At 43.2% G+C, this 24,063-nt stretch overlaps 1 protein-coding gene across 1 annotated transcript in view; it reads right to left on the bottom strand.

The window, feature by feature from the left end:
• CMIP (c-Maf inducing protein) overlaps positions 1-24,063 on the bottom strand; it is a 172,117-nt gene that overhangs the window by 57,105 nt on the left and 90,949 nt on the right. Inside the window, exons 2-3 of the mRNA XM_026672056.2 lie at positions 17,919-18,044; positions 6,572-6,622 (exon numbers count right to left, since the gene is read on the bottom strand). Of these exons, the coding sequence (XP_026527841.1) occupies positions 6,572-6,622; positions 17,919-18,044 (177 nt within the window). The remainder of the gene's footprint in view (positions 1-6,571; positions 6,623-17,918; positions 18,045-24,063) is intronic.

Raw genomic sequence — 24,063 nt, 5'->3', positions numbered from 1 at the left:
CAAGTTGTTCCACTGGTTAATTGTTCTCCCTGTCAGAAAATTTCTCCTTAGTTCTAGGTTGCTTCTCTCCTTGATGAGTTTCCACTCGTTGCTTCTTGTCCTGCCTTCAGGTGCTTTGGAGAATAGCTTGACTCCCTCTTCTTTGGGGAAGCCTCTGAGATATTGGAAAACTGCTATCATGTCACCCCTAGTCCTTCTTTTCATTAAACTAGACATACCCAATTCCAGCAACTGTTGTTTATATGTTTTAGCCTCCAGTCCCCTTTGAAGAGCAATCTTTGTTGCTCTTCCCTGCATTCAGGATGCCAGTATGAAATCATATTATCTAGACATAAGCAAATATTAGTGTGCCATGAACTTCTAATTCATTTTAATGCAGTATCAGGAAAAACACATACATCAACATTACTTTTCATAATTTTCTCCAACCTTGAGGAGATTCATGTCTCACGCAGTGCCAACTGCTGGAAAAGCAAGTCATTTTCGATGTTCTGATTTCAGTGGATTGTTTGGGGGAGAAATGAGCATTGCTCATCTGATATTATTTTCTTATGCCAGCATGACAATTGGCCTCATTTATTTTAGGATAATTCATTTCTAGAATGTGTAGATCATTATCCGGAAAAGAGCTTTCCCAGTGCAATTTAAGCATAGGCAGACGGTCTTCTTGCTGGTTTGATTCTTACATAAGCCTTGGCATGTAGCTTTCTTGGAACCAGACAATATATGCAAAGCTCTAAAATTACAATTAAAAATAATGCCTAGAACCGAAACCCAATCAAAGTCATTAGTTTTAAAACAAAACATCAAGGCATTAAAAGTTTGGCACATTGGACAGATAAGAAAATCACTCATCAACAGGAAACACCTACAGCTGGGGGCCATCACTGAAAAGATTATAAAACATAAAATCATAGGGTTGGAAGGGACCTTGGAAGTTTTCTAGTCCAAGTTTTCTAGCTCAAGACAGGACACCTTTCCCACTCAATTTTTGAAAACCTCCAGTGATGGCACATCTATAACTCTGAGAAGCAAGCTATTCCACTGATTAATTATTCTCACTATTAGCAAATTTCTCCTTTAATTCTAGGTTGGCTTTCTCCTTGGTTAGTTTCCATCCATTACTTCATATCTTGCCCTCTGGTGCCCTAGAGCAGGGGTCTTCCTCCAGGCTAAAAGTTGCCAAGGTTGGAGACCCCTGCCCTAGAGAATAAGTCAGTCCCCTCTTCTCTATGACAGCCCACCAAGTACTGGAATTTGTCACCCCAAATCTTTCTCCACCATAAGTTTGACGCATCTAAACCGTTCATCACAACGATTTAGCCTCCAGATCAATGGTGGGATTCAAATGTTTTTACTACCAGTTCTGTGGCCATGGCTTGATGGGCATTGCGTGGCAGGGGAAGGATACTGTAAAATCTCCCTTCCCTCCCCATTCCAGGGGGAAGGATATACTGCAAAATCTTCATTCCTTCCCCACCCCACTAACCTGCTTTCCAGCTCCGTTCTCCTGTGCAGGGCAACCAAAGACGAACCAGCAGATCAGCTGGGACTCCAGAGGCAGAGAATAGATGGGGGCAGGGCCAGTCAGAGGTGGCATTTGCTGGTTTGCTGAACTACTCAAAATTTCCGCTACTTGTTCTCCAGAACTGGCCAGAACCTGATGAATACTACCTCTGCTCCAGATCTTTAATTGGTTTTGTGGCTCTTCTCTGCATACTTTCTAGGACAAGGGTCTCCAAACTTGGCAACTTTAAGACTTGTGGACTTCAACTCCCAGAATTCTCCAACCAGCTGTTGGAGAATTCTGGGAGTTGAAGTCCATAAGTCTTAAAGTTGCCAAGTTTGGAGACCTCTGTTCTAGGATCTTAGCATCCTTTTCGTATCATGGTGACCAGAACTGAATGAAATAGTCTATTTTCCCTCAACTTACAAATAGTTCTTTCTTGCAGGGATAGCAATATTTTGGGTCTATTCAAGAAAGATCGCATCCCAAGAAAGAGATTGCTAGCAATGTATGTATGATTTCTGCATGTAGAAAGTGAACAGAAATAGGACAAAGCAGAGCAGCTATGCTTATGATGAATAAATCCCCATAAGAGAGAATTAATTGCCTTTCTTAATTCCAACTGCATCCATGGACCGATTTTGCAATGCGCAATTCTCCTCCCAACTTTCAAGAGAGGTTTCCAACTCTCCACCATTTCTAAGTAACTTGGTTTTTTAAGGGAGTAATGAGGCTCTTCAGAAGAATTAAAGGGCATAGCTCATTCCTATGTAGCTGCTATCTTAAGCACCCTCTCTGGAAATGCTCAACTACTGTCCTGAATAAGGACTTATGATGCTGTTATAAAGCCCCACCCCCCAAAACACTGCCAGATTCCCTCCCAGATAAACAGTTTAACATTAAGCAGACACTCAAATAGAGGAGTCAGGAAAAAAATGAAAGAGTCACAAGAAAGAAATCCTTGAAAGCAAGGCAACAGCAGACTTATAGAACATACTGGCTAAAAGTAAAAAAAAAAGACTGTGCACACATGTACATATAACATATACACGTTCAGAGCATAAGGTAAAGATAAAGGTTCCCCTAGCAGATACAATCAACCAATGGAACAGAAGTTGCCCTCGGAAGTTGTGGGAGAGCCATCAGTTGAGACTTTCAAGAAGAGATTGGACTGCCATTTGTCAGAAATGATGTAGGGTCTCCTGCTTGGGTGGGGGGGTTGGACTAGATGACCTACAAGGCCCCTTCCAACTCTGATTATCTGTATCTGTATATGTGGTACTCGTTTCCAGCTCTAGGGGGCAGTGCTCATCTCCGTCACAAAGCCAAAGAGCTAGCGCTGTCTGAAGATGTCTCCATGGTCATGGTCATACTGAAGGCGCACGGAATCCCTTCCCACCAAAGGGGTCCCTATTTTTCTACCTGCATTTTTACATGCTTTTGAACTGCTAGGTTGGCAGAAGCTGGGACAAGGAATGGGAGCTCACTCCGTGACGCGGCGCTAGGGATTCGAACCACCGAACTGCCGACCTTTCTGATCGACAAGCTCAGCGTCTTAGCCACTGAGCCACTTCGTCCCTTTTGAAGAGTACTGTAGTTTTATTGAAATATTTTGCCTTACTTGCCTTAAAGAATATCATGTGAGAGACTTTTTAGTTTATTCTGGGTCAAATCAAATTGGTTGGCCACTGCTAATTGTCAGGTTTACTAGATGCAAAGCTTGTATTTAAGTGAGAATTTTACTTGAGCAGGTTGTTTATTCAAATGGAGAAAACTGATCCATCTCACTTAAGGATTCGAACTGCTGACCTTTCTAATCGACAAGCTCAGCTTCTTAGCTACTGAGGTGCCAGTCACAGAAATGGCTAAGTTAGCAAGAGCAAGAGCACTTAAGACTTATATACTCCTCCACAGTGCTTTAAAGCACCCTCTGAGTGGTTTACAAGGTCAGCCTATTGCCCCCGACAATCTGGGCGCTCATTTTACCAACCTCCGAAGCTTGGAAGGCTGAGTCAATCTTGAGTTGGTCAGGATCAAATTGCTGGCAGTGGGCAGAGTTTGCCTGCAATACTGCATTCTAACCACTGCTCCCCTAGTGGTTAGAATGCATTCTAATTTCTACTTTCCCCAAAACGTCTCCCCTCCTCCTCCTCCTCCTCCTCCTCCTCCTCCTCCTCCTCCTCCTCCTCCTCCTCCTCCTCCTCCTCCTCCTCCTCCTCCTCCTCCTCCTCCTCCTCCTCCTCCTCCTCTTCTTCTTCTTCTTCTTCTTCTTCTTCTTCTTCTTCTTCTTCTTCTTCTTCTTCTTCTTCTTCTTCTTCTTCTTCTTCTTCTTCTTCTTCTTCCCTCCTCCTCCTCCCTCCTCCTCCTCCTCCTCCTCCTCCTCCTCCTCCTCTTCTGCCATATCATTCATCAGACATTGGCAATCATGATGGTGATCCTATTTTTATCAACAGCCGCATGAAAATGTCGTCTCCTCCTCCTCCTCCTCCTCCTCCTCCTCCTCCTCCTCCTCCTCCTCCTCCTCCTCCTCCTCTTCTTCTTCTTCTTCTTCTTCTTCTTCTTCTTCTTCTTCTTCTTCTTCTTCTTCTTCTTCTTCTTCTTCTTCTTCTTCTTCTTCCTCTTCCTCTTCCTCTTCCTCTGCCATATCATGCATCGGATATTGGCAATCATGCTGGCGATTCTATTTTCATCAACAGCGTACAAAAACATCTCCCTCCTCCTCCTTCCTCCTCCTCCTCCTCCTCCTCCTTCCTCCTCCTCCTTGTACCATATCATTCATCGGACACTGGCAATCACGCTGGGGATTCTATTTTTATCAAGAGCCACACAAGAATGTCTCACAAAGAATACAAACAATCCGCTCATTTCTTGGTTCTTTATAAACAGAGGAGAGCCTGGATTTTCACCAGGCCTTCTTCCCCCTCCCCCAAAGGGTAAGCCTTCAATGCCAACAACGGCACCGAGAAAGAAGTCACGTATGACCCTTTTTCACACTTGCGACCATTGCTCACGGGATTAAAATCTAGACGCTTGGCAACTGGCATGTATTTAGGACGGCTGCAGTGGCCCGGGAGGGGGGGGTGTCACATGATCACATTTTGAGACCTCCCAACAAAGTCAATGGGGAAGCCAGATTCACTCAGCAACCAGGTGATATTACCTTAACCTCATTACCTGTATCACTGTAGTGATTCACTCAACAACTGTGGCAAGGAAAGTCGTAAAATGGCGGCAAAGGTCCCTTAATTTGTAATTAACTGTTAAAATGAACAACTGTTTGTTATTGTTAAAATCAACAGCTTGTTAATTTGGGGCAAAATTGTGGCCGTAATCGAGAACTATCCTTACTAGGGAGGTATATTTGAAAAACACATGCATGAACCCATATAATACAGGTTATCTGCAATTAAAGCCATTTGCTTAGCAACTGTTATAATAGAATTGGGGCTGGGGGTGGAGAAAGCCTTTTGATCAGTCACACTTATGACTGTTGCCGCATCCCTAGAGTCACCCAGACAAAATTGGCAACTGGCATGTGTTTAGGATGACTTCCGTATCCGGAATGTGATCACCGCTTACAGCTTGATCAGCTGACTTCCAACAAATGGGGAGAAGCCAGAATTGCTTAACGGCCATGTGATTCCATTATAACAACCATGACAATAAAGGCCATGAAATTGGATGCGATTTGCTTAACAATGGTCTGGCTTAGCAATGGAAAGTCTAGTCTTGATTGTGGTCGTAACTCAAGGTCTGTCTACCTGTAATTCCTTTTGGAAGGTCTCTCCTACTACCAAAGGTAGAAGAATCACGCTGAGGAATGTCTATCCAATTTTTACATTTCCACGAGCAACGCAAAACATCATTTCAGATATATTTTGAAACTAGCTCGAGACCCGTGCTTCGCTACGAAACCATGTGGTCGGGCTTAGATTTGGGGAGGAAAATAAGAAAAAAAAATCTGCCTCAGTCTGCCTATCAGCATCCATCAGTATTCATCTGGCTAGCGTCCTGTCAGTGTATGAGAAAGTTGAGGGGTGTTTGGAAACCGTAACAGTATTTGTTGCGTGAGCAAGAAGGAGACAGCAAGGAGCCTGGGCATGGCTGAGCTCAACTGTTCTGTACTAAAGCTGCTTGGTGCTCTGAAACTGAAACTGAAACTCCTCTCCTCTGCTTGTGTTTTGCATTTGGAACAGATTTCTTTTCAGGTGGGGAGGGGGAGTAGAACTTCTTAGCATCAGAGCGTGTTAATAATAATAATATATGAAATACTAATGCTCTGATGGTCATTTCGAAAAATCCTTTCTTAGTGAGCTCCTAGAAGCCAAGAGGAACATACGTGCCAAATTTCAAGTTTGTAGGCTTTACAGTTCTGGAGATTTTGTGATGATGCATGAGTGGTATTTTGCTTTTAATTATATATATATAGATTCCACATTAAGCAAGATCTGAATCAGTCCACCCTGGTTAGAGATAGTTATTACAGTCAGCAAAAGTATGGTTCACCTCCAAAGAATTCTAGCCTTTATTTAGACTCAGAGCTAATCAAAATTGTCAGGGTCTATCTTGAGAGTCATTATTATTATTATTATTATTATTATTATTATTATTATTATTATTATTATTATTATTATTATTATTATTATTATTATTGCAGGAAACACATCATTTTTGTCAGGCTGACTTGGGTTTTTGTGCAAAGTGCCAGTGGGAACACACCCCAAAAAGGAGGTATAAGGAATTGAATTCAATCTCACTGAACTCCATTTCAATGTACATTTAAGGTTGAAACTAGGTTTCATTCCCTTTAAACTGAATTGAAAAGAGATTAAATAACAGTTAAAGGGGTTACTCCCCACATGTTGAATGCTTTCCAACGTGGTGGCAAATTTGCAGTTTTCCTAGGATTTGACAATCTCCTACCCAGCATGTCAGCCTGCGTGATGCATTTCTTTGAGTGAAACTGAAAAACTAATATATTTATTTACAGGGTAACTACTCTGAAGTGCACAGATTGTTTTCTTTTTCCAATGATTGTAGCAGAAACACAGATAAACAACTTACCTTCCACTGCAAGGAATGGAACCACTGGTCTCTCAGGTAACTGTTTGCAGCCTGCAATTTTAATGAGAGGAAAAGAAAAATGGGGTTTGCTTATTTGCCAATGAGCTTATATATACTTTTTGGAAGTAAAAATGATAAACCCATCTGTGGATAAGTAAATCCTTTTCTTAACTAAATACCATGAAAAATGTGCCACCTGGAATAAGCCAACCCTTGAAATTTTTCTATTTTAAGTTTCACAAATGGCTTATCCAGGAGTGGCACATTTTTCATGTAACTGGTTAAAAATTCAAGGGTTGGCGTCTACACCAATGGGCTTATCCATGAACATTTACAGTAGATGAAAAAGAGAGTTATTCAGTTGCATTTACAACACTTTTGAAAATTCACGGGCAATTGTACAATATAGGTACACAGAGTCAGAATGGCTTAATTAGGCTCTTAAAAAATCCTTGCTCAGTGCACCAATCTCAGTCAAATGCAGTGTTTGAGCTTATCCAGAAAAAAAAATCATTACATCATTTGTAGCATGCAATTTTTATGATTGGAAAAATTTTCTCTGTATTCATTTGAATTCTGCCTTCTCGTAACTTCAGCCCATTATTAAACTTTACCCTAGTTTTTCCGTGAAATATTTTTGCTAGAATAAGAATAAAACCAAAAGGCTATGCTTATTCACACACAAAAAGGATGAATCACATTTTATCTAGCACCCATTGTTAGGACTTATCAAGTTTGTTTTTTCCTTTTGAGTATACCTAATTGCCAGGAATAGCCTTCAAAATGCAGGGAAAACACTATACTGCAGAGCCAAATATAGATTATGGTCAAAATTAGAACTTGGCCAACTTTTGCAATTTTCCAGAGATAAAATAACTAACTTGCTTTGAAAGTTTTTTTTTCTCTGAACACCCCTTAAGCAAGATGTAAGTGGAACACAACCCATAATTTAATTTTCTCCTGCCTCAATTATCTTCACCATTATTCACTGTTTTTCAGGGGACCAAAATGCTTCGTTATTTCATCGTACAAATCTCCCAATGACTTGTTAGCTTCATATAGTCTCTCCTAACCCCAATGCCTCTGATATAGTCACTCATTACCAGATTTGTGCCAATTTCTGGGAGCAACTTCTCATATCTGGAACATATCCTGACTTGGTTATCCTGTTGTATGTAGGAAAAATGTACACTCCATTTATGTACGGGAAACATATGGGAGAGAATCCCATAAAAAAAGTAGGGGAAGAGGACGTTTGGTTTCTATAGGTGGATTTTCTGACCTCTTACAAGAGAAGCAGTCCTCCAATTTTGAGGGGCTGCCACAAAGAAAAGGGAGTCCAGCTATTCTCCAAAAGCCCTGAAGGCAGAAGAAGAAGCAACAGATGGAAACTAATCAAAGAGAGACCCAACCTCGAACTAAGGAGAAATTTCCTGACAGTGAAAAACAATTAATCAGTGGAACAGCTTTCCTCCAGAAGTTGTGGGTCCATCACTGGCGGTTTTAATCTAATATTGGACAGCCATTTGTCTGAAATGGTATAGGGTGTTGGACTAGAACAGTGGTCGCCAACCAGTGGGCCAGGGACCACTGGTGGTCTGCGAGAAAATGTTGGTGGTCCACAGAGAAATGTCACCCCCAAAGCAATTAATCCAGGCTGTGCGGGAACACAAGGCTGCATCGCCCACATGGCCTGTGGGAACACAAAGCTTCTGTCGCTTGCATTGCGAACAACACGAGGTAGTGAGGGGAGGAGGGGAACTTGCCCCACTCGCCCCATGCGCTTCACGTGGCCACCGGGCTGCTTCTTTCAAAAAAACAATTACTACCCACCTGCCTTCAATCGAGGACCTGTATCCTGCACGAGTCAAAAAGAGGGCTGTGAAAATATTTACAGACCCCTCACATCCCGGACATAAACTGTTTTAACTCCTACCCTCAAAACGACGCTATAGAGCCCTGCACACCAGAACTAGACACAAGGACAGTTTTTTCCCCGAAAGCCATCACTCTGCTAAACAAATAATTCCCTCAACACTGTTCAACTATTTACAAAGTCTGCACTAGTATTATTGTTAATCTTCTCATCACTCCTTATCACCCATCCCCTGCCACTTGTGATTGTAGGACTGTAATTTTGTCGCTTGTATCCTTAGGATTTATATTGACTGTTTCCTAGTATGATTTGATTGTTGATTGTACACTATGATCATCATTAAGTGTTGTACGTTATGATTCTTGATTCTTAACGAATGTATCTTTTCTTTATGTATACTGAGAGTATTTACACCAAGACAAATTCCTTGTGCATGCAATCACACTTGGCCAATAAAAGTATCCTATCCTATCTTATCGTATCCTATCCTATTCTTTCTGCTTCTTTCTTCTTCTGCTTTTGGCTGCACACAAGGAAAGCAGCAAAAGTCTTTCTTTCTCTCCCCCAAACTCCACCAGAAATGAGTCTTTGGGACCCTGCAAGAGCCTGCCAATCTCACAAAGGCTCATTTCTGGCAAAGTTTGGGGGAGAGAAAGAAAGACTTCTGCTGCTTCTGCTGCTTTCCTTGCATGAAGCCAAAAGCGTCTCTCTCTCTCCCCCTGAGAACGGAGCGGGAGATGGTATCCTGCAATCCCAAATAAAGAACGATCTATCGGTAGGAAAAAGGGGTGGGGAATTTTCCTGCAGACTTTTTGGGGGATTTTCCCAGGGTCTCTGGTCCTCGGGATTTAAAATTATGAGTTTGGTGGTCCCTGAGGTCCAAAAGGTTAGAAAACCTCCAAGGTCCTTTCCAACTCTGTTACTCTGTTAATTCATATTTGACCTTCTCACCACCCTGCTATCTCAAATACTTTCCTACAGTACGCTTCTACTTCTCTGTGTAAAGTGTATACCATAAATGGATTAGAATTACATACTGTGTCATAGCGTGGTTTAAGCTTCATCTACTCAATAAAACAAAACCTGGTGGCTTTTGTACATCATGCTAAGCCGTAAAACCGGTGAAGGCTTGGTTCTGGAGGATAGCAAATACATAATCTATGGTTTTCAAAAATATAATGGTTGAGTTGGCAGAAGGAAAGGAACACCTGGAGGGAGAGCATAGGGTGAAAACATCTACTGATCTTTGCAGTTGGCATCCTTGAGCCACGGATGACATTTATGAGCATGGGACTAAGAGATGGGACTTATTTATTAGATAGGACTATAGGTAGTCCTTGACTTACAACCGTTCATTTAGTGACCATTTGAAGTTACAATAGCACTGAAAAGAGAGAGAGTCAGAGGGGGAGAGAGAGTGACAGAGAAAGAGAGAGAGACAGAGACAGAGACAGAGATAGGCAGACAGACAGAGAAAAAGAGAGATGGAACACACCCATCAACCTACTTTCACGAAATTTATACCATTATGCTATTTTTTATTTATTTAACCATGTCTACAATCTGGGTGGCATTCAAGAGTGAAGGCAGAAGACAAAAAGAAAAAAGAAATAACCAATAAAATTAAATTGGCAATCCTCATAAGGAAGTCCATGGATAAAAAAAGAATCACACCAAAGGAAAAGAGCCATAAAAAACCAATCAACTCTCGCAGAGCTTGCTTAACCTCCTGGCCCAAATGCCTGAAGAAACACCCTGACCTTTAGGGTTTTGTGAAAGGCTAACAAGAGTTGCAGCCATCTGGTTCTCCGAAGAGATGCCCTTCCACAAGGGAGGAGCGGTGGCAGAGAAGGCTCCATCTGGGTGCAACAAGGTGACTCTGACTCAACCACATGCCGCCTCCCAGGAGGACATAATCAACGCAAGACATGGATCTACAACGCAGAAGCCTGATCTCATAACTCCAAGGACCTTGCCTGCTCCATCGGGGCCAACAAGTCCAGACTCTTCTGAAGGAACTGGGCAAGAGCCATGCCTCAGGTAAGTCCACAAGAGCCATGCAGCTAGAATCCATCATAGATGCCCAGAAGAATCTTCACAACAACTGGTTCTCTGAAGATGCAATAAGGATGGGAAAATAAACTCTGCCGCTGTGAGGAAGACTCTTGACCATGTCTGGTTACGTCCACCCATTGTGTTCCTCCAGCAGTGCTCAGGACATGTCTGCTATTCCAGATAAATCAGACAAAACACAACTAGATGAATTAGTCCTACTTTGCTGCAAAGCTACTTGAAAAGAATCTTGCCAATTTAGCCACAAACGTTTAATCACCCAATTAGGGAGGGTCGTTCCTAAGTTTCTTCCTCCCACCCGTTAAGCCACTGGAGGCTCCTGCCTCTCTTCTCTGATGGTTTCCTAGGCAGCAGCTCCTCCCTTCTTTCCCCAAGATCATCCAAACATTCCACGACAAAGCATTTCTTATGATGCTCCATCACCCAGAAATCCTTTGATAACGAAGGGGCCCTCTGGGATACCTATGAATAATAGTCTGTATAGGTGCAATCTGATTCAAGGATATCATCATCCTCTCATTCCAAGCTGCAGCAAAACCTGACTCGAACTGGGTGTCAGAGCCCCATAACCCTTAAATCACCTCTGCATCCCAACCAATCCATTGGGTGCTTAGGGTGAACCAATCAAGTAAGTTATACTTTGTAGGAGAAGCAGCAGCAGAGTCTGGGGCAGAGTCAAGAGAGGACTCCACCTAGAATCGTTACATGTCCACAAACATTCCAAGTCCAGCCCCTCTTGAATCCCATTGAGTCTTATCTAAGCATCAATTTACTGCCGTGAGTGTGGTGGCGCAGTGGGTAGGATGCAGTATTGCAGGCTAATTCTGTCGACTGCCAGGAATTCAATCCTCACTGTCTCAAGGTTGACTCAGCCTTCCAAGGTCAGTACAACGAGGACCCTGATTGTTGGGGCGAGATGCTGACCCTGCCTTAGAGAGGGCTGTAAAGCACCGAGAAGCAGTATATAAGTCTAAGCATTATTTGTATTGCTGACTATTAGTTGATTAGATTATTGTGTATAGGTTTTAGCAATAAATCTTCTTAAACTGGAATTTAATGCATGCTCCTGATTCTTTGCACATGACTTTCTTCCCCATAGTGGAGCACAGTTGTCAGAGAATGTAAAAGCCAACATGAACAAGTCCCTGACAAGGTTAGGGTAATATCCCCAACTCCACATCATGCTGGCACTGCTCTGAAATAAAAAAATGGATGTTTACATTCTAAATCTCCCTAGAAAAGGTAAGAGGCCTCTGCCCTCAGTACTCACAATCCTGCAAATTGGAACCTATTTTTATTTCCTCCATTTTCCATTCATTTTTCCCAAAGACAATTAGAATTGCTAGGTGGTGGTAGTTGTTTTTTTTTTTAAATCAAAGAAACCCCAGCTTTCTGCCAAATCTATACACAGGAGGGGAAAAAAGTGTTATGCTACTGAAAACTTAAGATTTTCAGATTATCACCTTTATTTTATTGCAGAGAGAGAAGAAAAACAGCAGCATTCACTGTGGAGCACACCTTGTGCAATTACATCCTTTATTGTGTCATGACTTTAAATACCGTTTTTCCATCTGGATTCCCCTGCTAATTGGTTTCTATTTCAGTGCTCGTCAAGCACTGAAATAGAATATGAGCCAGCAGTGTGCTGCAGCTGCCAAAAAAGCCAACACAGTTCTAGGCTGCATAGGCAGAGGGATAGAATCAAGATCCCATGAAGTGTTAATACCACTTTATAATGCCTTGGAAAGGCCACACTTAGAATACTGCATCCAGTTTTGGTCGCCACAATGTAAAAAAGTTGTGGAGACTCTAGAAAGAGTGCAGAGAAGAGCAACCAAGATGAGCAACCAAGATGATTAGGGGCTTGGAGGCTAAAACACACGAAGAACGGTTGCAGGAACTGGGCATGACTAGTCTAGTGTAATGAAAAGAAGAACGAGGGGAGACACGATAGCAGTGTTCTAATATCTCAGAGGCTGCCACAAAGAAGAGGGAGCCAAGCTATTCTCCAAAGCACCTGAGGGCAGGACAAGAAGCAATGGGTGGAAACCAAGAAGAGAAACAACTTAGAACTAAGGAGGAATTTCCTGACAGTGAGAACAACTAATCAGTGGAACAACTTGCCTCAAGAAGTTGTGAATGCTCCAACGCTGGAAGTTTTTAAGAGGAGATTGGACAACCATTTGCCTGAATTAGTGTAGGGTTTCCTGCCTAAGTAGAGAGGGTTGGACTAGAAGGCCTTCAAGGTCCCTTCCAACTCTTGTTATTCTATTCTATTTTACTGGAATTGCATCCAACTGCATCTGCCTTCTAAGAGCATCTCTCTCCAGCCCATAACACGTCAGGAGTCCCAACGCAGCAGCTCCAGCTAAAAGTGCACAGGAGCAATTGTGTTGGGGCTCGGCTGCTGTCTGCCCGCAAGGGAGCCTTGCTCTACAAACTGCAGGGGAGGTCCAAGATAAATAACCAGGGAAACCTGGACTCCATTCAAACCCCGTTATCAATGCTGGGGAAACAATATTATGATCTCAGTCCTTTAAGTGGGAAAACATTCAGGCAAAGCTCCCCTCTTCAAATGCCCATTTCTCACAAACACTATTAATTTGCTCTCGGAATAACAGCAAAAATAAAAAAAGAAAGAAAAAAAATTAGGGCCCTCTGCAGCTGATAAACATCAACTAGGCCTGCCAAACTTCCTTGAAACGTAGCCAGGAGCTCGGACTTCAGACTCTGTTTCACTCATTATTATTATATGTTCAGCACAAACAATCGTCATCCTCGTATTTTTGTGGGTTAATCATGCTGGAAATAAAAGCAAGAAGGCAAAGCAGCGAGGATTCAAAAACATGGATGGTTGTGTGCTTTATGTTTGATAGCTTAGATCTTTTTTCAGAAAACATATCTAAAACTAATATTCTCTCCCCTCCACCCTTTGTGATATTAGTGGGAAGATGCCAGTTGCAGGATTTGGAGCGGGAAGCTGGATTAAAATGGCTTTGGTTGCCTTGGTGTGTGACATATGCCAGGAGGCAGATTTGTGTGAATGCAGTTAGTTCTCTTGAATCTCTCTGTGACTTCTGATGCCACTAATCATGGTATCTCCTGATACTTAGAGAATCCCAAACACAAGGACTTTCCCATGTTTTTTTAAAGCCTTCCTGTGATCGCTGGGTATCATTCTGTCAAGGTATTGAGATTTAATAGCTGACCAGCTGTTGTAAGGCTGAATGCAATAAGGATGAATCAGCATGGTTATTACTGCTTTAAGGCTGAGGATGGGTCCCACAGGGTTTTACCACTTTAAGAAGCTGTCTAAATATACATACATGAGGCCATGAGAGGGCGTACATCTCTCTCCTCGTGTTCCATCTCCATTGTGGTTCTCTGTGCAGAGTAATGAAGACTGATTGCTTGCCTGGTATGTTTCTACCACGTATATTTATGTATATAACTGTCTGTATATAAACCATTGTTAAAACACAAAGCCTCTGTGTGTGCTGTGCTTTGCTCCTGGGTTGTCTCACAATAGTAGTCACGCTGCAAACACTCTGACAATTTCAGTTGTCTGGGGCTCGGATATCCTCAGAAGGTACTTTCCTATACAGGTAGTCCTTGACTTACGACCACAACTGAGCTCAAAATTTCTGTTGCTAAGCGAGACAATTGTTAAGTGAATTTTGCACCATTTTACGATCTTTCTTGCCACAATTGCTAAGTGAATCACTGCAGCTGTTAAATTAGTAACATGGTTGTTAAGTGAATCTGGCTTCCCCAAGGACTTTGCTTGTCAGAAGGTCGCAAAATGGGATCATGTGACCCCAGAACAGTGCAGCCGTAGAAAATACGAAATCAGTTGCCAATCATCTGAATTTCGATCACAGGACCATGAAGATGCTACAACATTGTAAGTATGAAAAACCCTCTTTTCAGGGACGTTGTAATTTTGAAAGGTCATTAAATGAATGGTTGTAAATCAAGGACTATCTGAATGTGATATAGTGGTACATATACTGATATTAAAGTGCTGGAGAGTTTCTTCAAAGCTGATGAGACCTTTGAATGTTAATTACTTCAATAATAGGACAGATGAAGTTAGAAGTCAAGATGGCACAGCGGTTAGAGTGCAGTACTGCAGGTACTTCTGCTGCCTGCCGGCTGCCTGCAGTTTGACAGTTCAAATCTCACCAGGCTCAAGGCTGACTCAGCCTTCCATCCTTCCAAGATGGATAAAATGAGGACAGCTTTAAGACTTGTGGACTTCAACTCCCAGAATTCCTCCTCCAGTCATGTTAGCTCAGGAATTCTGAGAGTTGAAGTTCACAAGTCTTAAACTTGCCAAGTTTGAAGACCCTTGGTCTAAGTGCTATTGGTATTGCTAGATCAACTATCAGGCTCAAAAAACCAAAAAAGGTACATCCTCCCTCCCTCCCTCCCTCCCTCTTTATATTATACCACTGTATTACATCACTGTTAACTGAAGTAAGAGATTTCAAAACATATTCTGCCATGAACTGAACACTGATAAGTATAACTTAATCATGTTCCTGTTTATTTTATGGAGACGGGTGTGGTGGTTGCTGATGGCCTTGATCCCTTGGGAAAACTGGAGCAAAAACATCTAATTCATCGATCACAACACTGGAAACCAGTTTCCCTGATCGCTACGTAGGGGACTGATAGGACCGACAGAAGCTTTCAGTACTGCTGGTTTGTGTGTGTTTGGCCATTCAGTCCAATCTGTGTTTGCTTAGGAACGAGGAAACAATTAAGGTGCTCTCCATGAAGTTTGTTGCAAAGTAACCATGCATAAAAACACAGCCTGGACTTTAATACGGAAATATCTCTTGGTTGTTACAGAAGCCAATTCCTCCAAGTCAAGGGACCAGTTTCAGAAAGCTATATACTGCTTCCCTATGATTAAACTTCCACATCAACAGGAACCTCAGAAGGCAATGGTAATATTCAGAAAGACCCTCTGCATTAAAGAAAACAGATTTGAGCCCATGAAGGCAACATGGGCATAAAACTGACAAATAACAGACTAATAGAATAACAGAGTTGGAAGGGACCGGGAAGGTCCAACTCCCTAGTCAAAGCAAGTGAGCCTATACGATTTCATATAAATGGTTGTCCAGTCTTTTCTTAAGAACCTCCAGTGTCGGAGCACCCACAACTTTTGAAGGCTGTTCCACTGATGAATTGTTCTCAGGAAACTTCTCCTTAATTCTAGGTTGGTTTTTGATTAGTTTCCATCCATTGCTTCTTGCCCTCAAGTGTTTTGGAGAATAAGTCAATCCAGTGGTGGGATTCAAATTTTTTTTTACTACCGGTTCTGTGGGCGTGGCTTGGTGGGTGTGGCAGGGGAAGGATACTGTAAAATCTCCAGTCAGAGGTGGGATTTGCTGGTTCTCCGAACTACTCAAAATTTCCGCTACCGGTTCTCCAGAACTGGTCAGAACCTGCTGAATACCACCTCTGATACACATGCTACAAGCAGTATCTAAACAAACAGCAATTACAGCAGGAAAGAAACTCGAGGGACCAACAAACACTCTAGCAGGGCCTCCTCTTATTACACAGGCTCTTAAAGGGATAACAGCCAAAGACCTTCTGACTCATTCCCATCATTGCATCAGCTGGTCAGCTCTTAAACTATCACCTTGACAGAGGGGGGGATGAGGTTCCAGAGAGAGGGAACAATCCAGTGGTGGGATTCAAATTTTTTACTACCAATTCTGTGGGCGTGGCTTGGTGGGCGTGGCAGGGGAAGGATACTGTAAAATCTCCAGTCAGAGGAGGTATTTGCCGGTTCTCCAAACTACTCAAAATTTCTACCAGTTCTCCAGAACTGGTCAGAACCTGCTGAATCCCACCTCTGAATCCCCTCTTCTCTTTGAGCAACTTCAGAAGACTGCTATCATATCATCCCTAGTCCTCCTCTTTTTTGGTTAAACATACCCAGTTCTCTCAACTGCTCACTGTACGCCTCTAAGACCTTTATCATCTTCATTGTTCTCCTCTGCACTCTTTCTAGAGCAGGGGTGTCAAACTCAAGGCCTGGGGCCCGGATTGTGCCCACAAAGTGCTTAGATCTGGCCCATGGGGCTGCCCTGGAAATAGTGAAGGACCGGCCCACAGTGCCTGTGCCAGTGAAAACGGAGCTTGGGAAGGCCCTCCTAAGCTACATATTCAACTGGCAGAGGGTTGCAGGAGGCCATTGCAGCCAAAAACGGAGCTTGGGAGCCCGTTTTCGCTGGCTAGAGTGCTTGGGGCGCCCCAGGCAGACCCCAGGCACCATGAGTGACATCGAAATGACCAGGCCCATCCTGCCATGCCCACCCTGGACCCCTGCGGTGAAACACAACCCTGATGCGGTCTTCAATGAAATCGAATTTGACATCCCTGTTCTAGAGCCTCAACAATGTTTGTATCGTGGTGACCAAAACTGGGTGCAGTGCGGATTCACGGGTGCAGTGTAAAAGTGGTACCGGTACTAACACTTCACGTGATTTTGATCCTATCCCTCTGGGTGAGGCAGCAACTTAGGAATGCATTGGCCTGATGCTGAAATCTATCATCAACTAATGGAGTTAATTTTCCCCATTACACATTATAATTGGACTCAAACAAAGAGCACAAAGTCCAAAAGCTCTTTCCAAGTAGAAACAAAATAAATTGTGTTCCTTTTTTTTAAACTTTAATCAAAGCAGTCAATTCATCCATCTCGGCTAACTCCATCAACAATGAAACCTTGATTTGGGGTTTTGTTGATTAGATAGGCTTGCTGTTATAGAAATGGCTGGTATCTATTATTATATAAAAGTAAAAAAGTTGAAGTTTTATGTTACTACCTTACTCTACTGCACCAAAAAAAAAGTTGGAGTCAAACTTTTCTTTTTCCTCTCTATCCTACACTCCACCCTCACTTCCTTCCCTTATTTTCATTTTTCATTGTATTTCTGTATTCTACTTGTTGACAAATGAATAATTTAATTTAATTAAGTTAATAATTTAACATTTAATACAGCACAATTTCTGATTAAAATGGTCTGACTGAGATCAACATATGCAGGCTTGATTGGGGTAGAGTGCAGGGGTGATAGAAAATATAATTTTATGTCATTTTATTCTATTTTACACATTTATGTATTAAATTATTTGTATTTTATCCTATAACTATCGTATTTTATCCTACTCTCATTTAAATTGTTTAGAATTTTATTGGTAATATGTGTTTGAATCTGTATGTTGATATGGCCTATAGGCTAATCAATCAATCAATATAAATATATAACAAAATATTGAAAGGAGGAAAAAAAAGGACTTGAGCAAAGAGGAAAAAAGGGAAAGATTTGACAATAAGAAGGCAAAACAAGTTTTCAGTTGTGTTTACTATACCTGCAGCAGGACTGTCCCTCCAGGAATTGTGAGTTGTAAACAATACTTTGGGGCGTTTTCCCAAGAGAGCAACTGAATATCTTCAATTGAACTGTAGGAAATGGAGCTTTCCATGTACCCAGTTGGCTGCAAGAGGAAAAAAAAAAACAAGGAAAAAAAATGTGATTCAACGTCACATTCAACGTACTTAACAAGAGTTCCTAATAATGTTTATTCGGTCAACATTTAAAAATACACAACCCAAAGGTAAAATCCAAGGGGTAAGATAAAATACTAAGATAAAAGGAGTTTCTATCATAACATGCTGTAACTTACGCTAATATGATGGTATGCTAATAAATGTTGTAAGTATAAATCTAAACTGTTGGAATCTATAGTGCAAAAATGTAATATCATCCAAAACAAGATAGCTATCGTATCACGAGCAGGAAGCGATGAACAAAATATAAGTGGTTATTTCTGAAACAAGGCTTAAGAGTCAGGCTGTTGTCAAGAATTAACCATTTATCAATATCAAAATGTTTAATTACAATTGAAAATGCTGTGAAAAACAAAATTATAATCGAGGAACGCCAAGGAGTGGAGTAGTGTTTACATTTTGGCATAAAGGTTACATCAACCATGTGTACGATGCATAATAAATATACCAATTTTTGCACCAAGGCATCTTAAAAGTTTGCACTAAGAAAGAAAGATTTACACAGCTGCAAATTTTATGAGAATGAAGCAGTTATGAAAATATAAACAGACACATAGTGTGCACTTGGGTGTGCAAGAGAGACAGACAAGAGAGAAGTACTCTAGCATAGGGGTCCCCAACTCCTGTATGGTGGCCCACTATCAGCCAGTCAACTGACCAGAACCTGGCCACAGAGGTGGAGGGCGGGGAAGTGTGTGTGCACACGCACATCCCCTCTTGTGCGAGCAATGGGCAAACACATGCACATCTTGTTTGCATGACCAGGCGCATGTGGTCGCCACTTGCACAATGGAGCTATGTGTGTACACACCCACCACTCACACAGTATGATCCCCTCTCCCTCCCCCAACAGTCCGCAAAGACAGAAAAGTTGGGGAACTCTCCTTGAGCACAGTGGGGACCACTAGTGGTCCATGAGACAATTTTGGTGGTTGGAGAGAAATGTCACTCCCCCCCAAACACCCCTCAAAGCAATTAATCCAGGCTGCACGGGAACACAAGGCTGCATCGCCCACATGGCCCGTGGGAACACAAGGCTTGCGTCACTTGCATTGTGAACAACATGAGATAGTGAGTGGAGGGGGGAAAGGGCAGAGGGGGGAACTTGCCCCACTCACCCCACGCACCTCGCCTGGCCACGGGGCTGCTTCTTTCAGCTTCTTTCTTCTGCTGCTTTTGGCTGCACGCAAGGAAAGCAGCAAAAGTCTTTCTTTCTCTCCCCCAAACTCCGCCAGAAATGAGTCTTTGGGACCCTGCAAGGCCTCCTGCTCCAAGAGGCTGCGTCAGTGCGACAATTCTCACAAAGGCTCATTTCTAGTGAATTTTGGGGGAGAGAAAGAAAGGCTTCTGCTGCTTCTGTTGCTTTCCTTGCATGAAGCCAAAAGTCTCTCTCTCCCTCCCTCCCTCTGAGAACGGAGCTGGAGACGGTGTCCTGCGATCAATCGGTAGGAAAACAGGGTGGGGAATTTTCCTGCAGACTTTTTGGGGGATTTTCCCAGGGTCTCTGGTCTGCAGGATTTAAAATTATGAGTTTGGTGGTCCCTGAGGTCCAAAAGATTGGCGACCCCTGCTCTAGCACATATACACAAACACAAAGGAAGGCCAGTAAATAGCTTGTAGGCAATATAATTGGAATTCTAATACAAACTCCCCTCTGCAACCTAAGATTTCTGCATGCACTGCTTGCAGTCCTTCATAAGAACTAGTATCTTAGGGAGAGAAAATTATCAGGGATGTGATTTCTTGCATGTAAAATATCACAGTCTGTTCCTGGGAGAGCTAAGGATGAACCGGATAAACCAACCAGATAAATGTCACAAGAGAGAATCTAAAATTTTCCTGGGGAAAATTTTTCCTGGATTACCTTTTCTTCAAAACTATCCACTTGCTGGACATTAGCGTAAAAACAACAAACCAAAAGTGATGATTCTAACGTTAGTTTCCAACAACCAATCAAAGAAAGTGATTTAAAATTGGGGGAAAGAGACTAGGAGGAGATTACGTGCTGAATCTAAAATTTATCTGAAGTTTGTTTCACCCAGTCAGCTCAGGGATGCAACTAGAGTGGGAAGCTACCTCCATCTAATAGAGGTCAATTGCAGACAGAAACTTTGTAAATATCCTGGAAATCGAAAGGACAATTCTGGAATCTATTCATCCTTTGTGAATCCATTCCAGTATTTCAGAGCAGACGCCTGTAAAATTCACATTTTACATCTTGCATTTAAGTAGTGTCTATTTATTGTTATAGGACGTTCTTCCCCCACTCCCTCTTATTTTGTGTCACATTGTTTGAAGTGGACAGCCTTGTTAAAGTTTATAATGAGCAAAGAAATAAACAATTAAAGATGTCACTGTAACCTCTCAATTCCCAAACTATGACTGGAAAGTTATCAACATTCCTGCAAGAACCACAGCGTAGTCTAAATGCAGCTTTTGTGCAACATTACATTGTTAGTTCCCCCCCCAAAAAAGAAAAAAGGGTTGTTGTTGTTTTTGGTTTGGGATCTCTGTGTGTTCTTTGGCATTCAACTAATTGCTTTCTGGTTTGCAAAGGACTTTGATTGTGGGTTAAAGCTTGTTGTCTCGTACTTTTCTCATGGAGTGGAGAAAGAACCTTCTTTTACCTTCAAACAAAGAGCCAAGTTATACAGAAAGCTCGTTAACCTTCTGTTTACCCGTTTACCCAGACAATTATTTCACGCTTCTGAATGGAGGTCCCTGGGGCTCCTTCTGACTTCCCTACGTCATCCTGTATCTACTGGAGTGCAATTATCTTCTGCACTCAGGAAATTCAAAACCTGAGATCTCCCACTGAAAGAGCTGTATTAAAAAAAAAAAACACTCCTGCAAGGAAAATATTTTCTTCTGCTCAAGAGATGCAGTCTAAAAAAATGCAGGAAGAAATGAGCAAGGGTGGGGGGGAAGAGGGAGGGAGTTGTGGACACCCGGGGGAGGGGCAAATTTTCCATTCTGTAATGCGTGTCATGCTAACTGTATTCTTTAAAATTAAACAGACAAACGTCTGAGTGACCTGGTCTTGGGGAGACGAGCTGATCCCACCAGGAGTGTGGGGTCATTTCTGTGGGGTATATTGAATAGTTTGCCATTTTTTTTAAAGGTTCAGGAAAATTAAGAACCTCTGCACAAGGACCTCTCATTCAGCCCTCTTTAAGAGTAAGCAGAAGAGGAGAAGAGGAGGAGGAGGAAGAAGAAAAGAGGAGGAGGAGGCTGAGGAAGGAGGAGGAGATGGTAGAGAGAGGAGGAGGAAGAAGAGGAGAACAGGAGGAGGAGGAGGAAGAAAAGAGGAGGAGGCTGAGGAAGGAGGAGGAGGTGGGAGAGAGGAGGAGGAAGAAGAGGAGGAGAACAGGAGGAGGAGGAAGAAGAAAAGTGGAGGAGGAGGCTGAGGAAGGAGGAGGAGGTGGGAGAGAGGAGGAGGAAGAAGAGGAGAAGAGGAGGAGGAGGAAGAAGAAGAAAGAGCAGGAGGAGGCTGAGGAAGGAGGAGGAGGTGGGAGAGGGAGGAGGAAGAAGAGGAGAACAGGAGGAGGAGGAAGAAGAAAAGAGGAGGAGGAGGCTGAGGAAGGAGGAGGAGATGGTAGAGAGGAGGAGGAAGAAGAGGGGGAGAACAGGAGGAGGAGGAAGAAGAAAAGAGGAGGAGGAGGCTGAGGAAGGAGGAGGAGATGGTAGAGAGGAGGAGGAAGAAGAGGAGAACAGGAGGAGGAGGAGGAAGAAAAGAGGAGGAGGAGGCTGAGGAAGGAGGAGGAGGTGGTAGAGAGGAGGAGGAAGAAGAGGAGGAGAACAGGAGGAGGAAGAAGAAGAAAAGAGGAGGAGGAGGCTGAGGAAGGAGGAGGAGGTGGGAGAGAGGAGGAGGAAGAAGAGGAGAAGAGGAGGAGGAGGAAGAAGAGGAGAAGAGGAGGAGGAGGAAGAAGAAAAGAGGAGGAGGAGGCTGAGGAAGGAGGAGGAGATGGTGGAGAGGAGGAGGAAGAAGAAGAGGAGAGACAGGAGGAGGAGGAAGAAGAAAAGAGGAGGAGGCTGAGGAAGGAGGAGGAGGTGGGAGAGAGGAGGAGGAAGAAGAGGAGAAAGGGAGGAGGAGGAAGAAGAAAAGAGGAGGAGGAGGCTGAGGAAGGAGGAGGAGGTGGGAGAGAGGAGGAGGAAGAAGAGGGGAGAACAGGAGGAGGAGGAAGAAGAAAAGAGGAGGAGGCTGAGGAAGGAGGAGGAGGTGGGAGAGAGGAGGAGGAAGAAGAGGAGAAGAGGAGGAGGAGGAAGAAGAGGAGAAGAGGAGGAGGAGGAAGAAGAAAAGAGGAGGAGGAGGCTGAGGAAGGAGGAGGAGGTGGGAGAGAGGAGGAGGAAGAAGAGGAGGAGGAGGAAGAAGAAAAGAGGAGGAGGAGGCTGAGGAAGGAGGAGGAGATGGTAGAGAGGAGGAGGAAGAAGAGGAGGAGAACAGGAGGAGGAGGAGGAGGAGGAGGAAGAAAAGAGGAGGAGGAGGCTGAGGAAGGAGGAGGAGGTGGGAGAGAGGAGGAAGAAGAGGAGAAGAGGAGGAGGAGGAGGAAGAGGAGAAGAGGAGGAGGAGGAAGAGGAAGAGGAAAAGAGGAGGAGGAGGCTGAGGAAGGAGGAGGAGGTGGGAGAGAGGAGGAGGAAGAAGAGGAGAAGAGGAGGAGGAGGAAGAAGAAAAGAGGAGGAGGAGGCTGAGGAAGGAGGAGGAGGTGGGAGAGAGGAGGAGGAAGAAGAGGAGAACAGGAGGAGGAGGAGGAGGAAGAAAAGAGGAGGGGAAGGAAGAGGAAGAAGAAGAGGAAAAGAGGAGGAGGAGGAGAAGGAGGAGGAAAGAAAAGGCAGCGATCACCCTCGGGGCCCTGAAAAAGAAACTCATCAGTTTCTTAACTAATACATGTTGCTCACTGCGACAACTCATTGTGACAGAGACCTTCTGTGAATAAGCAAGGCCTTTAAAAAAAGCAACCAATTTGTGCAAGAATTTCACAGGAGGGAAGAGAAGCATCGATAGAAGACAGCAGCACCAACTGTCCCATATTTTGCTACAGGAATGGACCAGAGAGTTCATTCTTTCAGGCTAAGGAGGATTCTTGGAGCTCCCCGTCCTCCTGACAAGCTTAGCCACATGGCTCGTGCACTCCCGAGTCCTGGCACAGAAGGGTGGAATTGGTTTGCAAGGCCAGGAAATGGTTCATAATGGAACCAAAACAATCCTGCTGCTGGAATCAGCGTTTCCTTTTGATTCACAAGCAAGTTTGATTCTCCTGGCATGGCACAATGCCCCTTAGTGTACCACCTTGGGGCCTTATTTTGTTGAACTTTATTACTTTACTTAAACTGTGACCTTAAAGGCACTTTCAAGCATCCAGATGGGCTGTTCTCTTCCCACTTTTCCAATGGGAATACTATAGAAAAGGGTAATTTTTGGGACGCACAAGGCGAAAGAGCAAAAACAAAAACAAAAAAAATACTTTTTGCAAGTACAGTTACGGCACTTTTTGTTTTATCTGCTGAACTCAGTTTAGTTTAACTCAGAGGTCCCCAAACTTGGCAACTTCAAGACTTGTGGACTTCAACTCCCAGAAATCTCCAGCCAGCTGGGAGTTGAAGTCCAACAAGTCTTAAAGTTGCCAAGTTTGGGGACCTCTGAGTTAAACTATAAACTCAAGACAGACACTGTTTCTTCTGGCCTGCAGTTGCCCTGTTAGACTCTTGAGAGAGACTGCTAGCTCATCCTTAAAAACAAACCAATCCACAGAGAAGAACTTGAACCCAGGACCTTCTCTATGCAAAACAACTGAGCTGTGGGGTTCTTCCTGTTAATAAGCTTAATATTTTCCAGAGATTGTTTAGCTGGACTGGTTTGCATTGTGTTTTCTAAAGAAAAGCCAGCATTATTATTATTATTATTTTTCATTTTCAGAGAGAGATTTATAAATTGCTGACATATAAATC

The sequence above is a fragment of the Notechis scutatus genome, chromosome 9, assembly GCF_049901735.1.
Source record: "Notechis scutatus isolate UNSWTSFEM ecotype Mainland chromosome 9, rNotScu1.2, whole genome shotgun sequence".
Classification (NCBI taxonomy): Eukaryota; Metazoa; Chordata; class Lepidosauria; order Squamata; family Elapidae; genus Notechis; species Notechis scutatus.
This window is presented reverse-complemented; position numbering and strand designations above follow the sequence as displayed.